Below are 21,072 nucleotides of genomic sequence, written 5' to 3'. Positions count from 1 at the left end.
GATTCATTTAACATCGTGCTATTACCGAGGAAGGATAACTGTTATCCGAAATATCTAACATATTGTTCGTTTTATTGTTTGTTTGTTTTATTGTGATGTTGTACCCTTTTAGACTTGTTATATATTATATTTATAGTGTTCTGAATCATAGTTATATGATCCATCGCCCCGTAAGATTTATCGTTGACTATTTATTCAGTCATTTTATATATATATATATATATATATATAAACGACTCATGATACTAGCGATATTTCCCATATTATATCAAGACATTTGTGTTAGCGTTTATATCTTATAGGAATCACCCTTTTCCACGAAGTAAAACACAAACAGTTATATTATTCCATGAGATGTCATTTTTCTTAAATGTTGTAGTTACATTGTAATAAGATTATATACTTTTGATTAACTTATCGATATGTTATTTTATTGTTAAAATATGGACGATAAAATCAGTTAAAAAGTCAAATCACGAAATACTGAACTCCGAAAAAATTTCAAAACGGAAAATTCCTAATCAAAAAGTAAAATCACAAAAATACTGAACTTAGAGGAAGATCAATTGGGAAAGTCCATAATCACATGGCAAAATCAAATAACAAAACGCATCAAAAACGAATGGACAAGAACTGTCATATTCCTGACTTGGTACAGGCATTTTCAAATATATCAAATGGCAAAATTAATTGATAGAACGCTTCAAACGAATGGACAAAACTGTCATATGCCTGACTTGGTTCAGGCATTCTCAAATGAAAAACAATGGTGGATTAAACCCGGTTTAAAAGCGCTAAACATCACATTTGTACGACAGTCGAATCAAATTTCATCATATTGACTAAGATACGAGAAGAAAATATCTCACTTAGGAGGACAACAACACAAACCCCACCAAAAACTTGGATGGCTTTCAGATGCTCCGGAAAGGGTAAGTGGATCATGTCCACGTCGTGTTGCTCATGTTATTACAAAGACAGTAAATAGTTTAAATTGTTACTTCACATTCGTGAAAAGGAGATTAACACTGTCAGGAAATGTGTATAATATATCTTTAAATGCATTTGTCAACCACAAAAGAGGCGAAAAATATTATTAATTTTGTATGTCCGAAACTCTTAATGGATTTCCCTTTAACCCTATGAACTATATGACAAAAATGCAGCAGATACTTATATATTGAAGACTCGTAAGACAAGTAACTGGCATTAATTTGGCATTAATTAGGCAAAATAAAACGAATGATGACGAAAACAAGACGAGCACACAAGACACAACATAGAAAACTCAGCAACACGAAATCACCCAAAACTGGGTGAGATTTTAGATGTCTTTTGTGGAGGACTAAGCACATCCTGATTCACACATGGCATCAGTTATGTTGCTCATGATACGTCAATTGATGTATGTAGATGTCTTTTGTGGAGGACTAAGCACATCCTGCTTCACACGTGGCATCAGTTATGTTGCTCATGATACGTCGATTGATGTATCTTCCGGTGTGGTCAAAATCGAGAATTAAAGGAAGGAATTTGAAAATACATTTAGCTCACCATCTGTAAAGACCTCATCTTGACAAACCACATCAACAAGAAAATCTTCAAAACACTTTGCTTCTTCCATATAAACATGGGTAATGTATTCCAACAACAAAAGCTAACCTCATCTTAGTAAGACCAACTCTTGAATATGCTTCCCCGGTATGGGACTCTCGCTAATCATACACGACATAGATTAGGTACAAAGACGAACAGTTCGCTTTGTTAATAGTGGCTATAAGGACCAAGCCAGAAATGACAAAAATAGGCGAAACAGAAGACTGAATTATTGCTGCAACTATCTGTGTTAAACAGTTCATATAACACTGATTACTTGCACATAATTTCTGTACAAATTATAAACATTACAACCTGAACACAAAATATATAATGCTACAGCTGCATGGTTTTAAAACAATTTACAATTATGCCATATTCTAAAACATATTTTATCTTTCGGTCTAGATATATATGTTTATTTTGTTTTATAGTTGATTCAATATTCGAGTGTACTGCAGAGATTGATCGTTACTGTATGTTTGATCAATCCACTGATGATGATTTTAACTGGGAGACAAAAACAGTGAGTAAACATATCAGTATTGTTTATAAATTTTGTTCATTTATTCGAATTAAAGCCTGTGACGTTTTAAATACAATCGAACATTATATTAATAATTCTTTGAATAAAGATAGGCAATACGTTTATCGATTGATAGCTAAATATTGTAAACATAGTAGCTCTTACAAGAGAATATTCCATCAACCAACTACTGACACCCTAGGTAGAAACAGACATACACATAAAGAACAGATAACAGCACATTGTTTATTGATTAATGCTCTTCAACTTTGTACTTGTTTGGCTTTATAACTACTTTGATATGAGCGTCCCTGATGAGTCTCATGTAGACGAAACGCGTCTTGTGTATAACATTATAATTCTGATACCTAACTAATTAGAGACCCAGACTGTATACAGTCAAAAACTGATGAGTGGTTAAAACCAGACCCAACTTTCCTTATTGAGACCGGACATAAGTAATAAATTGAAAATCAATATATAAGACTTGCACATATCAGTTAAAAAAGGATGACCACTAACTTGATCAGGTTGTGTACCATATTTTTGCATCCATATTATTAAAACCTGAACATGAACACTATTTAGATGTTTACTAAGACGTATGTGGTTGGATTATTTAAATTATCTTTGAATTACTTTCATTTTTTATTAAAATGCAGCAAACCAGTTTTAAAGCGGTATTAGCTGCCCTAAACACGTTCAACAAATTTGATTCACCTTCAACTTTAAACTTTTAACATTCTTAAAAGGTTTACAAGAGTTTCAGAGTAAACGATTAACCAGGCAAGGAAGATATCAACACTTACTGCGAATTTGTGGATGGTAGCTTTCTTACAATCGACATGAACTCCGAAAAAGCGTTGAACATGTTCCTCCGATATGAGATTTAGATCCCGATGAAAATAGACGTGCATGGAATCAATGTTCTTCCTATGCTATTGTTCCTATATTTTGGCAAATTTTATATCATTGAAAAGAATGTATAGCATCGTGTAACCTGTATAAGGACGAGTTTTTGCACATCTTTGCCTTATTGCTGCTTATGTTTGCTTTTTTATGAAACATTACACACACTAAATATTATGATTCATTGAACAATTGATTTCCAACTGATGTCATATCAAAGGTCGATTCAGACGTAGCTAGTACTAGTCAGTTGATGCCTAATAAATGTCTTGCTAGTACTTTTATATATTGTTACTTTGATGGAGATTTGTCTCGTTGGCACTCATACTACATCTTCCTATAGGTATTTAGCAAGTATCTATGGTGTGTTATACAAACGTTGTATCCTACAACACGACGTTACACTAAAAATGCGGCGTCAAAGAGGGTTTTTGACTGATTAATTTTTATTATATATAAGTTTTATTCGGGTTTTTTTATATGCTTTTGGTTGATTCTGGTTCTGTTCTTTTTGTGATATCATTTTATCATAAATTACCTCAAGTTGTGGAAATCGATTTAATAATGTTTACCTTTAAAGTTATTTCACCTAAAAATACAGTGCTTACTGTCGCAAGTAATGTTCAAGTTAATATTGACGAAAAGTTCCGGCTTCGCTTGTACATGTAGTACAGGAATTGCTGTCATTTATAACATGAATTGCAGGACAAATTGCGAAGTAAAACATTCCATGGACTTGTATTAAGCCTTTTAATATAATTGGTGAATGCACCTTACTGAAGTGACGACTTTAAATGATCTATTTCGAATTTTCGTAGTCCTTCCGCAACATAAATTAAAATTCGCATTTTACATTTAGAGGATTGTCTTGGTGTTTCCAATTTGTCTTTGCAAAAGTTGAACGAAGTTCATGTAATGAGATTGAATTTCCCTTTTCACGATTCTTTTAAATAAATCGGTAAAAGCTATAAACGATCAATAAAAATTGCAAAATTTAACCTGTGTCGAATCTATTTCCCGACCAGAGCCTATACATGTAGCAACATGCACTATTCTTTTTTTTTGGCAGCTATCAACATCTTTTTTTCCAAATTATCATGAACATTTAATTGAAACTTTAGGACATGTAACGTCGGAAATTAACGTTTTTCGGATTTTTCGACGTTTTTAAACTTTTGGACAAAATGGCTACCGTTTTGTAATGTGTTGAAAAAATATATTCCTTTAAGACCCAAATATGTAGTTAATAAGAAAAGAATGTTGGCATTTTGTACTCTTCGTGTATCTAATTTTTGTTTTGATCAATTATAAATAACTTATTGAAATATCAGTTAAATAATACGCGTTAACTGCTTTGAAAAATGAAATATCAACTTGGACAAAATGGCTACCGCTTGAAAAACGACTGTGTAAAGAAGATTTTAGAAAATCTGCAATATTTGAACTCACGAACAATGAGGCAAATATTTGTACTTTTGGTAGATGTTATTATTGTCTTACTCTTTTTATTCGTTTTCCGCTATATCTACTTATAAAATTCACTTCCAGTCGTTAAGTTACCGAAAAACGTCGTTGGACATTTTTCTTATTCCAGCTTAATATGCGGCCACCGAGTCAAATGAAATTTGGCAAAGTAACGGCTTTTACGCCACAAAGAACCGACACATGCCGTTGTGCCTGCCAAGTTTCCGGAAGATCAGAGAATAAGAAATATGATCACTCTACATAAGAGTCAAAACAGTTTTTCATAAATGTAACGTTGGACATCCGTTTTTTTCACATAGCTTTGTTATTTTAATCCTCAAATATACTAGATATTACTTAGTATATGATCAAGAGCTATAAAACATAATTTAAAACATATATTGAATTTGTTTTAATAGTGGTTCGTGTTTGCTAACATTTTTTTTTTGCGGAGGAAATTACGAAGATTGTGTTACAAATCCTAGAGGTTGTAGGAACAGCGTGCGTAACGTTACAGTCAAAATCGTAGCTATTGTCAATTTTATGGTCGGATGCATGGTTCATTGACAATTTTCTATTCGCCCACTCTGTAAATATTATATTTGTTTTTGAAAATAATCTTTGTTGCTATGTATGCACAATTGAAGAACCCTGTACGCAAGTTTTACTAATGGGTATCTGCCTTTATAAAACAGACATTTCAAGTAATTTAGTTTAGTTCGAGTTCAGTCACTGAAAATAGTTTTATTTCTTTCCCTAGTCTAAAAACATTCCACTTTTCTTCAGGGTCCAGTTGGTACTGGTTATCCTGGTGGCGCAAAAGAAGGATTTGTATATTTATATACAGTGCATAAATGGGAATCGCCAGTGGCTGAGGATGCAGTTATGTCAACTAATATATCTTTTCCAAGTGAGAGCTCTAAATACTATTATTGTTTTTATTTTGCTCGATTGTTAGTTGACAGGTAAAATTCTTGTAAAAGCATAAGTCTCGGTAAACGAAGAAAATTTAAATAGATGATATTGACTAATTGAAACATAATATAATAAATTTCATTAATTTTATTAAAGCCAATGTATTACTCGATTTATTTCACTCGACTGGGCGGAGTATAACCGATTCGCTCACAATAAACCAGTCCATCTATAGATAGGTGTTTTAGGTTAAATTCATCAATGAAGTGTCCAGTCATTGTTTTGTAAATTCCTTTGATGACACTGATAGGTGATTAGAAATCAGTAATACTTATAACGGCAATCATCCTTATCACACACATTTTCAAATAGACTGTCCTTATGCAAATTAAAACGTAAGCTCCGCCCGATCAGTTGAAATAACATTGGTAATATTACCTATGTTATTTTAACTGATCGAGCGGTGCATATGTTTTAATTTGCATAGGGACAGTCTATTTGATGATATGTGCAATAAGGTTGATAGCCGTTTTAATTATTATTGATTTATAATCACCTATCAGCGTCACCAAATGGATTAACAAAAGAACTGAGTGTATAATCTGGGATAAATAATAATTCATTGATGATTGTGTCCCAAAACTCATGTCTATAGTTGGACTGGTCTTTATTAAGTGAACCGGTTAAACCCCGCCCGGTCAAGTGACATAAATCAAGTAATATAAGAGACGAAACAGCTCGAGAGCAGGGATTCATAACCAAAAGGACATAAAAAGAGCCAAATAAATCTAAAATTAACAAAGGCGTTGACAACTTTAGTTCCTTTGTAATTTCAAAATTTATTAACGGACAATATTAAAAAGTTCTATAACAAATCATGTATTATCAAAAATCATATCAGTTATTTTCTGGTGATCTTTTTATAGACGGTGTTATCTGTTTTAAATTAAGATTCAGTGGGTTTTTGTTCTTTTCGATAGAGCACCTTTAAATTGTGGTGAAATTATCCTCATTTCAAATATTTAAACTTGAGGAAAGAGTAAGATTAGATAGACTTCGGAGATTCGGATAATTTTCGTTACAATTCAAAAACTGACAAGGAATTTAAATATTGTATTTTGTAATGGTGGTTATGTAATCAAAAGAGAATACATATTGTTACTTGCATCCTAAATGCTCTTCAACTTTGTACTTATTTGGCGTTTATAATCTTTATATATTTCTTTGAATATAGTTTCAATGATGAGGCTTTTAAAGACGAATCGCGCGTTTGACCTATAAAATATCAATCCTGTTATTTATGTTTATTAATTAAGATAAGTATTGATGACTTTTTATACGATTGCCATTGTTTGCCTTATAAGATTTTATTTAACAAATACATGTGTGTTTATGTATTAATAATTATAATAATCTTAGGAATTAATCAGATTGGATAGAATTTACTTTTTATTGATTTGCATCAATATTACTCTCAATGAACTTTTTGACTTTTTTGCTTGATAGGGGTCGCGCGATGTTTGTCTTTCTGGTATCATATGTACAGTTCTCCAGCATATGAGATGGGAACACTACAGATTACAATGACTGACAGTACTGGTATTGTAACGTCATTGTTTAGCCGAACGGGTAGTCAGAGCAAAGTATGGTTACAAAAAAAAATAGACATACCAGCTGTTGATAATTTGAAGGTACGTAAAATGTTACTTCCCTTTCAATTATAAAGATGTGTTACTCGTAAGGCTTTTAAATAGTATAAAAAAAGATATGTGGTATATAACTGCCTATGAGCTAACTATTCATCAAACATCAACGGATAAGGAAAGTAGAACATAACCAAATGTCGTCGTACGGCCTTTTATAATGAACAAATTAAAGTTACACTGCATGATATGATATAAAAAAAATAGACATACCAGCTGTTGACAATTTGAAGGTACGTAAAATGTTACTTCCCTTTCAATTATAAAGATGTGTTACTCGTAAGGCTTTTAAATAGTATAAAAAAAGATATGTGGTATATAACTGCCTATGAGCTAACTATTCATCAAACATAAACGGATAAGGAAATTAGAACATTACCAAATGTCGCCGTACGGCCTTTTATAATGAACAAATTAAAGTTACACTGCATGATATGATATAAACAACCCTGGGATGATAATTTAAAACAATTAAAAGAGAGAAAATGAGGCCGAAATTAAACAAAGGCTATTGACCTTGGATATTCGCATCAAGACGTACGTCTACAATGGTAAACAGCATAACAAATACAGTTTTTCTTTTAAAACATGCAACACAAAACTTTGATCGGCTATATTTGCTTGGATGTGTGTTCTTGTTTTACAATTGATAGGCGGAGTTTGCTTGGATGTTTGTTATTGTTTAACAATTGATAGGCGGAGTTTGCTTGGAAGTGTGTTATTGTTTTACAATTGATAGGCGGAGTTTGATTGGATGTTTGTTCTTGTTTTACAATTGATAGGCGGAGTTTGATTGGATGTTTGTTATTGTTTTACAATTGATAGGCGGAGTTTGCTTGGATGTTTGTTATTGTTTTACTATTGATAGGCGGAGTTTGCTTGGATGTTTATTATTGTTTTACTATTGATAGGCGGAGTTTGCTTGGAAGTTTGTTATTGTTTTACTATTGATAGGCGGAGTTGGCTTGGATGTTTGTTATTGTTTTACTATTGATAGGCGGAGTTTGGTTGGATGTTTGTTATTGTTTTTCAAATGATAGGCGGAGTTTGCTTGGATGTTTGTTATTGTTTTACTATTGATAGGCGGAGTTTGCTTGGATGTTTGTTATTGTTTTACTATTGATAGGCGGAGTTTGCTTGGATGTTTGTTATTGTTTTACAATTGATAGGCGGAGTTTCAGTCTGTTTAATATAGATTGTGATTTGATTGAGTTTTATAGAAAAGCTGTAAATATACTTAAATGCTGCCGAAAAGTGCTTAACTCTTCACTTATTTTACGGATCAAGTTTACCTTTAATCCATGAAATATTGTTGATAGCCAATTTTGAAACTCTATAAATATTTTCTAAAACCAACACAAATCTGAACTGGATGGTCATCAGAGATTCGTGTAGGAATGCTTATACCTTACAAGACTTGCACACTGAATAATGAATGTTTAATGAACACGTTGTGTATTTTCGTCTTATTAATCGAAATATTTTGTGTTTTTTATTTTGTGTTTTTAATGCCCCATGTTTTCTGGTCTGTGCGTCCCTTCGATCCTGTCCCACTTCAGGTTATAGTTTTTGATGAAGTTGAAGTCTAATCAACCTGAAACGTAATACACATGGTCCCTATGCTATGCTTTTCCTCATTTGTATGCCTAATTAGAGTTTTTTCCCAATCTCACGGTCTACTAAACATACAAAATGATAGTGCGGATGGGCCATTCGTGTACTACGAAGATTTACACTTATAAGTTAAAGGAACACGGTCATTAATTAACCCCTTCAACCTTATTTATCTCCATTAAAAGACTAGTGTATCCACTTTCGAAAGAGTTAATTATTTAAAAAGAAACAGTTGGACTTTAGACAGAAAAAAATTATGAACATATCCTATGTCCTCCAAATTTCTATTGAATCCCAAAAGCTGTTTCCCAATTTTATAAATGAGTTCTGATCGTATCAGACCTTGTAACAATCTCATTTAGCGATCACAATATGCAAATGCTGTTTGAAATTTTAATGTTGCATATTGCTCGCTGAGTGAGCGATTCAAGCTCCTTGAATTCTTTTATTTCTAAATGCACTTGGAGGTTTTTCTATTCTTTCTTGTGCCTGAAGATTCGATAGTAAAAGCATTTGACAGAATTATTATTCCTTACAGATTACAATTAAAGGAACCTCTGGGCCTTATTGGATGAAAGAAATGGCTCTAGATGGTATATTCTTGGTTCCTGGTACCTGTGGTTAGTACGACTGCGTTATTAGAAAAAAGTATCCAACTATATATCCTTTTTAAAGCTCATCTGGAGTATATAGCCATGTTGTCATGTTTGCCATGCTTGTTTTAGCGTACAAGTAGGACTCGGCACCGCGATGGTACTCCAAACCGCGATGGTCACGCTGAAGTGCAATGGTCTACGTTGAAGTGTGTTGGTTAACACGCTGAAATGCGATGATGACATTGTGACGCAGACTTGTTGTTAGAAACGCTAAAGTGCTTTGGTGGGTACGCCGAAGTGCGATGGTGGGTACGCTGAAGTGCGATGGTCTAATTGTGACGTTGTTTATACGACGGTCTGAAGTTTGAATCTTATGTAATATGGAGGTGTAGTTGTTAGCGTGCTAGCCTCACATTTGAGATATCGGGTTTTTATTTCTGTTCAGGTTAAATCAAAGACTTTAATTTTTAATATGCTAATCATCAGCTTATATTAACATGTATAACAGCAGTGAAGGGTCAGAAATTTTTTATACCACATCTTCTTTTATTATATGGATGGCCGAGATTAAAGGGAAATCACACTATCTATTATTAGTCTAATAATACTAAATCATTGAAATTTTGTATGAAGATAGATTATACTTATTTCAGAATTTTAAGCGAAAAAAAATTATGTAATCACCGATGTTATTTTCGAGAAATGTCTTTATATTGCGTGTTTAATTGCGATAAACAACACTGGGTTTCAACTTAATTTATCAAATATACTAATAAATTGTTTTGTCATGTCATATCTAAGAAATTGCTCACAACACCCAGTTATCCATTTGTCTAATACCATAACTGTTTTATGATTGACTCATAGCGGGTAATTAGCAACTTCTCCACTCATGACCAAGTTGAGACCATTCTGGTTGATTGTTTCGCCTATCCCGTTACATAAGATTATTACTGTGAGCACAATAAAGTTACTTGATATAACGAAAAAATATGCTTATAATTAATTTTATCTTATCAGTTGTCAACACAATTTATTGTGAAGGATACTTTTAAAAAAGTCATAATTAATAATAAGATCATTTACTTGTCGTACAAAACTTTTCCGGCATATATTTTATAGTTCCGAACACTGGTTAGCTCATCTAGAGACCAAGATCATCTTATCCTTTGGCCGCCTTGTTCCCATTGATTTACATATTTTGGTAACCTCGACACCCAATGTTCAAAACGGGACTTGAATCGTTCGTTTCATTCTATTTCTGTTTATTTGTACGCATGAAACTTTCAGCTACAAATCATCTTATGCTCCTGCCTGCATTTTGAGATTTTATTATAACGCTGTATTTGAAAACGTCACAATATTCAAACGTCATACAAAACCATCGCACTTCAGCGAAAGGACCATCGCACCTCGGCGTAGACCATCGCACTCCAGCGTGACAATCGCACTTCAGCGTCCCCATCGCACCTCAGAGTCCTACATATAAATCAAGAGTAAAGGGGCATACATCAAACATATCTAGAGGGAATGCACAATAACCGAATCTATATTGTATCTCATTTGTTATATCTCAGGTTTATTGTATTTAGAGGTAAATAAATAGTTGAGGATTGGAAATGACAAAACAAAGGCTTACAAAATCGGTTATGTGCCTGGAACGTCATTATCATGTTACTTTACTCGTATGTGTTTGAATTAGATTTATAATTTAATGGTTTGAGATATATATGCTTCCATATTTTCTACGAAAAGCTGCGATATACAAATTGGATAATTATTAACTGTACCTTTAATAAGTTAGTAAGTTCCTTTCTAGTTGATCTAGTTCTACAGACTTTGTGGTCCTTTTACATTATAGATAATGTCTTTGAAATTTTTAAAAACGTTTTTTAAAACGTTTCAATCTATAAATTTGGAGCTTCTATCTGTTACCCACACTTTTGTGGGATGTCTTAACTGTATTGGCAACATTTTTATTATTTCCCTTGGACATTCTAATATCAAATATCAGTCTATCCCTTATGATTAACTTGAAGGCATTGTCTCAATGTAATGTGTCAACTCATCAAATCATCGGTGTCGTTTGACAAGTGGCATTGTATTGCATGAGATATACCTTCAGAATGCTAGGTCATGTTTAAAAGTGTGGCTTTTTTTTTTTAAAGAAAACCGATTTCTACCTGCATTTTTTTGATACTTTAACCTCGTCTAAATCGAATGCCAGCGTGAGCTTTCGTCGTCACCTTTCCTTAATTGTCGTTCGTTTTTAAAAAGATCATCTCTTCTACAACTACTAGACCAAATTTAACCAAACTTTGCCACAACCATCATTGGGTATTTAAAATTTGAAAACTAATGTGTCTGATTGCCACACTTGCAAACAAGCATGGCAAATATGGCTAAAAATAGGGGTAAAATGCCGCTTTCGTCTTTTAAAACGTGAAAACCGCTACAGAAAGAGAAAACCTGTTCAAAATGAAGAGATCTACTATACTGTCAGACGACTACTTGTAGGAATAAACAAGAACAATTCCGATTTTGTTTAGATTTTTATACCCCCGCTTTAAAAAGGGGGTATACTGTTTTACCTCTGTCTGTCCGTCCGTCCGTCCGTCAGTCCGTCAGTCCGTCCGTCCGTCCGTCCGTCCGTCCGTCCATCCGTCAGTCCGTCCCATGAAACTTTCGTCACATTTTTCTCAGGAACTACACATCCGCCCTTTCTGTAATTTGGTATCAACATTTATATATGTCAGCCATACCGTGTGATGCGTTTTCAGATTCATCACTTGACAACTTCCTGTTTACCGAACACTTGTCTGATTTTACACATGATAGCCAAGTTGAAAATTTTCATCACATTTTTCGCAGGAACTACAATACAAGGATTTCTGAAATTTGGTTTCAGGATTTATATAAGTCAGCTATACCGTGTGATGCGTTTTCAGATTCATCACTCGACAACTTCCTGTTTACCGAACACTTGTATGATTTTACACATGACAACCAAGTTGAAAATTTTCGTCACATTTTTCTCAGGAACTACAATACAAGGATTTCTGAAATTTGGTTTCATGATTTATATAAGTCAGCTATACCGTGTGATGCGTTTTCAGATTCATCACTCGACAACTTCCTGTTTACCGAACACTTGTATGATTTTACACATGATTACCAAGTTAAAAATTTTCGTCACATTTTTCTCAGGAACTACAATACAAGGATTTCTGAAATTTGGTTTCAGGATTTTTATAAGTCAGCTATACCGTGTGATGCGTTTTCAGATTCATCACTTGACAACTTCCTGTTTACCGAACACTTGCATATTTTTACACTATTAATATTATCCACTTGCGGCGGGGGTATCATCAGTGAGCAGTAGCTCGCAGTTTTACTTGTTTTTTCTATCTCAAATATTATAACAGAAAGGAAGTAAATTTGAACATCAAAAAGAGCAAGACAAGATCCACAAATAATTCAAAGAGCAATTTTAATTTTGAATGCTTTAAAAAAAAATAGATATATATTTTAAATAGAAGAAAAGACCAGCAGGACAAAATCTTTCAATAAATTAGTATAACCGAAAATGTGAAACCACTTCTGACCGAAGTTAAAGTCTGTAAGTGCAATTTTCCTAAAATAGATACAAAGAAACTTTTTAAAAGGAATTCTTTTTGCTTATTTGGGCTTTTCTTTTAATTTTTTATTCCGATTTTATTATGATAAAAAATAATCTCACTTTAATGCTATGAATTTTACAGCAAGTCAAACTACAACAACAACTATTTCGACCACAACAACTACTCCGACAACAACAACTACTTCGACAACAACAACAACTGAGAAAACCACAACAGCTACTCCGACCACAACAACTACTCTGACTACAACAGCCACTCCAACCACAACAACTCTGACTACAACAACCAATCCGACCACAACTATTCCAACGTCAACGACTACTCCAACCATAACAACTACTCAATCCACAACAACTACACAGACCACAACAGCCACTCCGACTACAACAACCAATCCGACTACAACAACCAATCCGACCACAACGACCCCGACTACAACAACTATTCCAACGTCAACGACCACTCCGACCCCAACAGCCACTTCATCCACAACAGCCACTCCATCCACAACAACTACGCAGACCACAACTACTCCGACAACAACAGCTACCCCGACTACAACAACTACTCAAGCTACAACAACTACTCCGACAACAACAACTTCTCCAACCACAACCACCCCGACCACAACAATTTCTCCCACCACACCAACTACTTCGACCAAAACAACTACTCCGACCACAACAACCACTCCGACCACAACAACTACTCCTACAACAACAACTACTCCAACCACAACAACTACTTCGACCACAACAACTACTCCGACCACAACAACCACTCCGACCACAACAACTACTCCGACCACAACAACTACTCCGACCACAACAACCACTCCAACCACAACAACTACTTCGACCACAACAACCACTCCGACCACAACAACTACTCCGACCACAACAACTACTCCGACCACAACAAACACTCCGACCACAACAACTACTCCGACCACAACAACTACTCCGACCACAACAACCACTCCAACCACAACAACTACTTCGACCACAACAACTAATCCGACCACAACAACTACTCGGATCACAACTACTCCGACTACAACAACTACTCGAACCACAACGACAACTGTTCCTACATGTGACAAAGGTATAAAGAAGTGGAATCTAGGGGAAATGTAGATGTAGTGTAATATTATTTTTTTTAACATCTTATGCCATTTGTATCTTCTCCTTCTGAATCGTTTCATGAGACATTCGATATTATTGTTCACATATAGTGTATACAGCATATTTTTTATCCTTTTCGGAGTATTCGATATTTTTAATTCAAAAGACGTGAATCGTTGTAAGAAGATTATGGTCAGTTTGATTTTTTTTTAAATGTATCAACGAGCAGTTCTCGTCAACTTTCATAGTAATTTAATCTGAACTCAATTTTTTACATATTGAAATGAAAGAAATAATGAAGGCGCGGGTCAAGATATAATGTGTTGATTGAGCTAACTATTCGGTGTCAAACAGTTGCTTCATCGAATACTGTGGAGGGTAGCATGAAACCAAAATATAGACGTCATGTCTGCCCTATTTTCTCTTCAGTCATTGAATGTGGATTTGAACAAGGACAAACATGTGCATTCGAAAATACTAATGGCGACGACTTCAACTGGACTTTAGATAAATCAGTAAGTTTTATTTAGGAGCAAATTAATGATGAATATTCACATAGTTCTGCTATTTTGATTAGATTTGTGGTCATCGTTGTGTCATTTATGTGAAACAACTGCTTGCTTTTAATGAACTTGGCCATTCTTCGAAAATATAAATGCATGGATTTTTTTATTGTAATACAATAACATTATCGGCTTGTGATATTCTTGTCCAAAATGATATAAAAAGTAATAATAATCCTACATAAAAGAGTTTCAATTTATTTAGCTTGCTGGTAAAAAAAACTTTTTAATCCCGCTTTCGGGTTTGTTTTTTTTTTCATTTTTCTTTTAAAAGAAATAACGTCCTTTCGCAGAATACGGTTAATACGTATTAAAAAGTAATAATAATCCTACATTAAAGAGTTTCAATTTATTTAGTTTGCTGGTAAACCAAACCTTTTAATCCCGCTTTCCGGTTTTTTTTCAGTTTTCTTTTAAAAGAAATAACGTCCTTTCGCAGAATACGGTTAATACATATTAAAAAGTAATAATAATCCTACATAAAAGAGTTTCAATTTATTTAGTTTGCTGGTAAACAAAACCTTTTAATCCCGCTTTCGGTTTTTTTTTCAGTTTTCTTTTAAAAGAAATAACGTCCTTTCGCAGAATACGGTTAATACGAATAGTCGGAAATGTACGGTGTTTATCATTTCGATGAGGTAACAATCCAACGAAACAACAAACTAATAGAATTATAATTTAATTTTGGATGTAACGCGTCTTCTGTTTGGCTGACGTTATTTTGTTATGAGCACATAAACATAATTTAGACATGTGACCGTGACGTCATCAACGTTTTTTCATGGATTTCTACGGTTTAAAATGGAATTTAGAATTAAATTATAAGAAATGACTGTAATATTATTTCTGTCTATTCGAAATAACATAAAAAATGTGGTGCACACTGTTAAATAACCCGCTACGCGCGTTATTCAGTGTGCACCAAATTTTTTATGTTATTTCTTCATAGACAGAAAAAATATTACAATCATTCCTTAAATACATATGAACTACAATTTCTAAATGTGTCAATTTGAGTTGATATTAGAGTAATAATAGTTATTCCTGACCCATGATGATAATCTTGATTCTAATGTTAAAGAAAGAAATTGTTCAAATATTTTTCACCAAGTTCAAATTCATATTTAAAAAATTAGTAATCATTTTTTTTTTCTTATTCACATGCTCTCGGTCTCAATCTCATTGCCAGCTTTAGCTTAATGTTTCATTATAAGACAACTTATTGTCTTGTACAGCTAATGGCATACATTGAAAACACAATTAAATTCTCAATATGAGACGTAATTTCGAAAAGTGCTAACAAGTTGGTATCGAAATCAGATAATACAGAAAGTATTGCTATTTAGCAATCACTGAAATACTTTTTTATGGCGAACAAAGTATTGTGTTATAGCAATTACTGAAATATTTTATTGTCGATCAAAATATTGTGTTATAGTAAACAATGAAATGTTTTCTTGTAGAAGAAAGTATTGTGTTATAGTATCAATGAATTTTTTTCTTGTCGAACAAAGTATTGCTGAAATATTTTCTAATGACGAACAAAGTATTGTGTTATAGCAATTACTGAAATATTTTATTGTCGATCAAAATATTGTGTTATAGTAATCAATGAAATGTTTTCTTGTAGAAGAAAGTATTGTGTTATAGTATCAATGAATTTTTTTCTTGTCGAACAAAGTATTGCTGAAATATTTTCTAATGACGAACAAAGTATTGTGTTATAGTAGTTACTGAAATATTTGCTAATGACGAACAAAGTATTTTGTTATAGCAATCACTGAATCTTTTTCTTGTCGAACAAAGTATTTTGTTATAGTAATTGCTGAATTTTTTTCTTGTCGAACAAAGTATTGTGTTATAGTAATTACTGAAATATTTTCTAATGACGAACAAAGTATTGTGTTATAGCAATCAGTGAAATATTTTCTAATGACGAACAAATTATTGTGTTATAGCAATTACTGAAATGTTGTCTTGTGATGAACAACGTACGTACTAAAGGAATGACTGTAACATTTTTCTGTCTATGAAGAAATAACATCAAAAGTGTGGTGCACACTAAATAACGAGTGTTAGCGGGTTATTTATAAGTGTGCAACACATTTTGTTTGTTATTTTGAATAGACAAAAAAATATTACAGTCATTCCTTATAATTGAATTCAAAATTTCATTTTAACCGGCGTAAATCACGAAAAAACGTTGACGACGTCACGATCACATGACAAAATTATGTCTATGAGCTGATACACATAACAACATCAGCCAATCAGAGGACGCGTTACATCCAAAATTACATTATTGTGGCATAATAATCACTGAAATATGTTCTTGTCGAACAAAGTATTGTGTTATAGCAATCAATAAAATGATTTCTTATGTCGAACAAAGTATCAGTCGCTGAAATGTATTCTTGTATTGAACAAGTAATCGTGTGAAGATTAAAGAGGCGTGTGAACGACACATCAAAGAGGCGTGTGAACGACACACCAAATAGGGAACTGTAAAACATGACAACAAACAAATACAATTTTATTTTTCATATTATAAATGTCATTGCAATACAGGGATCAACATCTACCCCAAACACTGGTCCTTCGTCTGCACACAATGGTACCCAATATGCCTATATTGAGGTTAATGGTCAAGGACAGGACTTTGTGGCATTTTTGCGCTCAAAGAATACTAACCTGTTCTGTAAGTATTAAAAACATTTATTTATATATGTTATGATTTTACCTTAAATTGTTTAACAGGTCTTTCATTAGTATTTTTTAATTATTTCAGTATCCAACTGCACTATTGTTTTCTTGTAACTATCTTTCGTGTTGTCTTTAGTGCCGCGTGAAGACAGTAGAGTGCATCCTCGTGCTTCAGGTTTATGCTTTTGTACTATGCAAGATAATGGTCTGTGTCGGGGCTAGAGGGTTTTTACTGTGATGAAGACCAATTGATTGTCTACGTTCGTTATTTGATCTGTGGTCGGGTTGTTGTCACGTTGACATATTCCCGATTTCCATTCTTAATATTATTTATATACGGTCGTCGATCTAAAATCAACAGATACTATATATCTTTATTTCCGATGCAGTGGATTTTTTTATTTTCCCCCTTTGACCCTAATGTTGCTTGTCAATTGTAGCAGCATGGTTGTCATCTGCTATCTGTTCTTTGAGTTTAAACTTGTCATGTTGGGCCCCTTCATAGCTTGCTGTTCGGTGTTAACCAAGGCTCTGTGTTAAAGACCGTTCTTTGACCTATAATGGTTTACTTTTACAAATTTTAGCATTCACAATAGTTTCTCCCTTAGCAATGCTACCTATAAGCATGTAATTCAGACGACAAAAAAAACTATATTAGTGCAAAAAAGTAAGTAAAAGCTATATCGTAAATGAAATAAGTGTCCATGGCGTATCCTTATAAAAATCATTTTGTCATGTGAGTTGCTCACAAAGGTTCTATAATTTCCCTGTTCATTTGTATAACTTCATATTTCAATTGTTTTGATAATCAAGTACATATATATAAATATTACAGTTTGGTTCCAACAACCATAATTTACATATCTCACTTGTCGAATAATTATTGTGATTATTTCAGCGTCTTCGTATTGCCTCAGATTTTGTTATCACATGTATGGTCAACATATCGGGTATCTATCAGTGTACTCACAATCTCGCAGCGCGGGCTGGTGGTCCCATCCTTGGACTAGGTCTGGAAATCAAGGAAATCAATGGATGCAAGCTAGTGTGGATATAACTGGTAATACAGTGAAAGGCATTGTTGTAAGTATATAATCAGAACATCAGTTCTTCCTTCACATTTTCCCACCAGAGTAAACTTTAAATACACATTCATTTGTCTGTTTGTAAAGTTGCACTGAGATTGCGTGAACTTATTATAATATGCACTGAGCTCAAACATAAAACTCGTCGATGGCATTATTTTAAAATCAGTTTGGGTTTGAAATTTATATCTAGGGCTTCTGGCCTAGAAATCCCTCCTGACCGAAGATTCGGGTTCTAAGTAGGGAATACATTTGCTGAACAGACGGACATGCAGCTGCAAGTTTTTTCATGTGATAACTTTCTAACTGTTCACACATTGCTCTTAAATGCGCTGTTACATGTTGTTTCAAATACTACGATTGATGTCAAGTTCTATGTCGATGATTTCCACTTTTGTTTGTCAGAATTAGTATTATATGGTTTTTGATTGATTAGAACATGGCAATTTTCATGAAATGAATTCAGAGTTATCACACCAATGCTTTGTGGATTGGTTATGTTTTAGATGGCAAGAAAGTGCAGTTCATTAACGGGGTTGACGATTTTTACTTCAGTTGTTAAGGAGAATTATGGCTCTTAAAAGTTTAATAGTGACACTAATGAATATAAACTGTTTATCTACGTTCGTTGATGACACGTTTGCCCTTTATAATAGGGTGAATGTATGAAAGACGACATCTTGTGTAGCACGATTTATCATTGACGCATGCAACAAAATTAATTGTATGCATAGCGAGACATTAAGAGATAAAATAACAAAAATACAAAACTCCAAGGAAACATTAAAACGGAAACTCTCTTTTCAAAAGCTCAAACAGTAACTCATCAACGAACTTAAAAGAGTACCTATTATATTATTTACTTGGTAAACTATGGTTACTCTCTTGATGTAGCCATGTATTGGAACAAACATTACTAAACGATTTTATCGTATGATACATACAATTGGACTCTTCAATTTTAAATTTGTGTCAATTAAAACAAGGTTAAATTGTGAATTTGTCATAATTCTATAATTTTCCAAATAAAGTACGCAAATACATTTCAAACTAATCAGAATGTAAGATATCAATTGCATTTAACTACTAACTGAAAAATTCAAAACACGTGAATGACTTATTTGTGTGAAACAAAAACAAAAATAACATAAAATGTATTCATTCAAAAGAACATATAGTGTGATTGGCATTTTTTTTAAATACTTGTAAACCTGAACAAAATTCTCGCAACAGTATTTTCTATATTGAAATTTTTTTTTTCAGATTGATATCGAGGCTTCGAAAGGAAGAGCTGGTAATAACGGTGATATTGCAATTGATGATATAACATTGTGTACCGGTTCTTGTAATTAGCTTGTAACACTTCTCCATATTGTGTGAACTGACGTTATCACATTTTTTGTTATCTGTTATAGGTAGAAATGTACCTAATATTGCCCGAAAATCTTCTTTTAATTATTTTTTTTTATATCGGATTATGTATACTAAAAACCATTAGTCACAACAAACAGTGTTTTTAGTATTTAATGACATTTTTCTTCGTGCATCTATTTTTTAGAGACGAATATCATATTAAGTGTATTTAAAACTAATAAAAAAACAATTTGCATTCAACAAATGTTTTCTTTGTGTAAAATAATCTTATTGTACCATACCACAATGTGCTCATCGACATTAAACATCCTTGAAGACGTTAACTGTCAAAATCTGGTATCTTATATAGACAAGTGTGTAACCCGCTATATAGTAAAGCTATCACGTTTTCTCCCAACTTTTAACTATGATTGAGACGGGATTTGAACGAGATTGCTATTACTAGCAACAACAATCAATGGCAAAATGTTATGTGATGCATTCCGGGTAGAGATCATAATATATTCAAAACGCCCTATTACTAATTAGCACACAGTTGAAAATTATCTTTGATCATCAATGTGTTAATAAAGCTTATTTAGATGTCATTATGATGTTTTAAATATCAAATGATCAAAGTTATTTGCATTATTTATCAATTTAAAAACTCCAATTTTAACTGAAGATAAATTTTCAAACAGAATAAAAAAAACTCAGTGGCGGATCCAGAAATTTTCATAAGTGGGGACCCGCTGACTGACCTAAGAGGGGGCCGCTCCAGTCACGCTTCAGTAATTCCCTATATAGGCAACCAAATTTTTTCCCAAAAAGGGAGGGCCCGGGCCCCCTGCTCCCCCTAAATCCGCCTTTGAAACTTCTTCGGTAATCGTATGGTATCAGAGGAAATTGCCATTAATAAGCTGGCAAGTAAAATTTAGGTCGGGACAATTTTGTTTATACATGCAGTATAAGTAGCACTGATTAGGAATAAGTTTAATAGGAACAACTTTCCATATTATTTATTTCAAGTATATATGCTACGGTTTTCAAACTTTAAGAATTATTTTTCAAATTACACGGGGATTCTACAGATAATAATTGTATGCCTTTTCTTCAATCGCTAATATCTTTGATCCTGCGTAACTGAGATCTTAGTCAGTTCAAAGCCGGGACTGTAAATTCAGAACCTCGCGTTTTCAGTATAATTGTTATACGCTCTTTCAGGGTTTGTATTATTAATAACTTTCTTAATGCCGTAAATACCCGACACATAATTCGTC

General features: G+C 33.3%; 1 protein-coding gene across 2 annotated transcripts in view; it reads left to right on the top strand.

The window, feature by feature from the left end:
- The window catches only part of LOC139527319 (uncharacterized), a 44,075-nt gene extending 24,018 nt beyond the window's left edge, over positions 1-20,057 (top strand). For both annotated transcript variants that reach the window (XM_071322682.1, XM_071322683.1), the window contains exons 16-24: positions 2,031-2,122; positions 5,282-5,405; positions 6,917-7,101; positions 9,266-9,347; positions 13,085-14,068; positions 14,518-14,603; positions 17,220-17,349; positions 18,253-18,437; positions 19,703-20,057. In XM_071322682.1, the coding sequence (XP_071178783.1) occupies positions 2,031-2,122; positions 5,282-5,405; positions 6,917-7,101; positions 9,266-9,347; positions 13,085-14,068; positions 14,518-14,603; positions 17,220-17,349; positions 18,253-18,437; positions 19,703-19,792 (1,958 nt within the window). In that variant the 3' untranslated portion in view covers positions 19,793-20,057. The remainder of the gene's footprint in view (positions 1-2,030; positions 2,123-5,281; positions 5,406-6,916; positions 7,102-9,265; positions 9,348-13,084; positions 14,069-14,517; positions 14,604-17,219; positions 17,350-18,252; positions 18,438-19,702) is intronic.
- Positions 20,058-21,072: the final 1,015 nt, after the last annotated feature.

Source organism: Mytilus edulis, chromosome 6 (genome assembly GCF_963676685.1).
Source record: "Mytilus edulis chromosome 6, xbMytEdul2.2, whole genome shotgun sequence".
In the NCBI taxonomy this organism is placed as follows: Eukaryota; Metazoa; Mollusca; class Bivalvia; order Mytilida; family Mytilidae; genus Mytilus; species Mytilus edulis.
The sequence above is the reverse complement of the archived record's forward strand: the minus strand, read 5'-3'. Positions and strand labels throughout refer to the sequence as shown.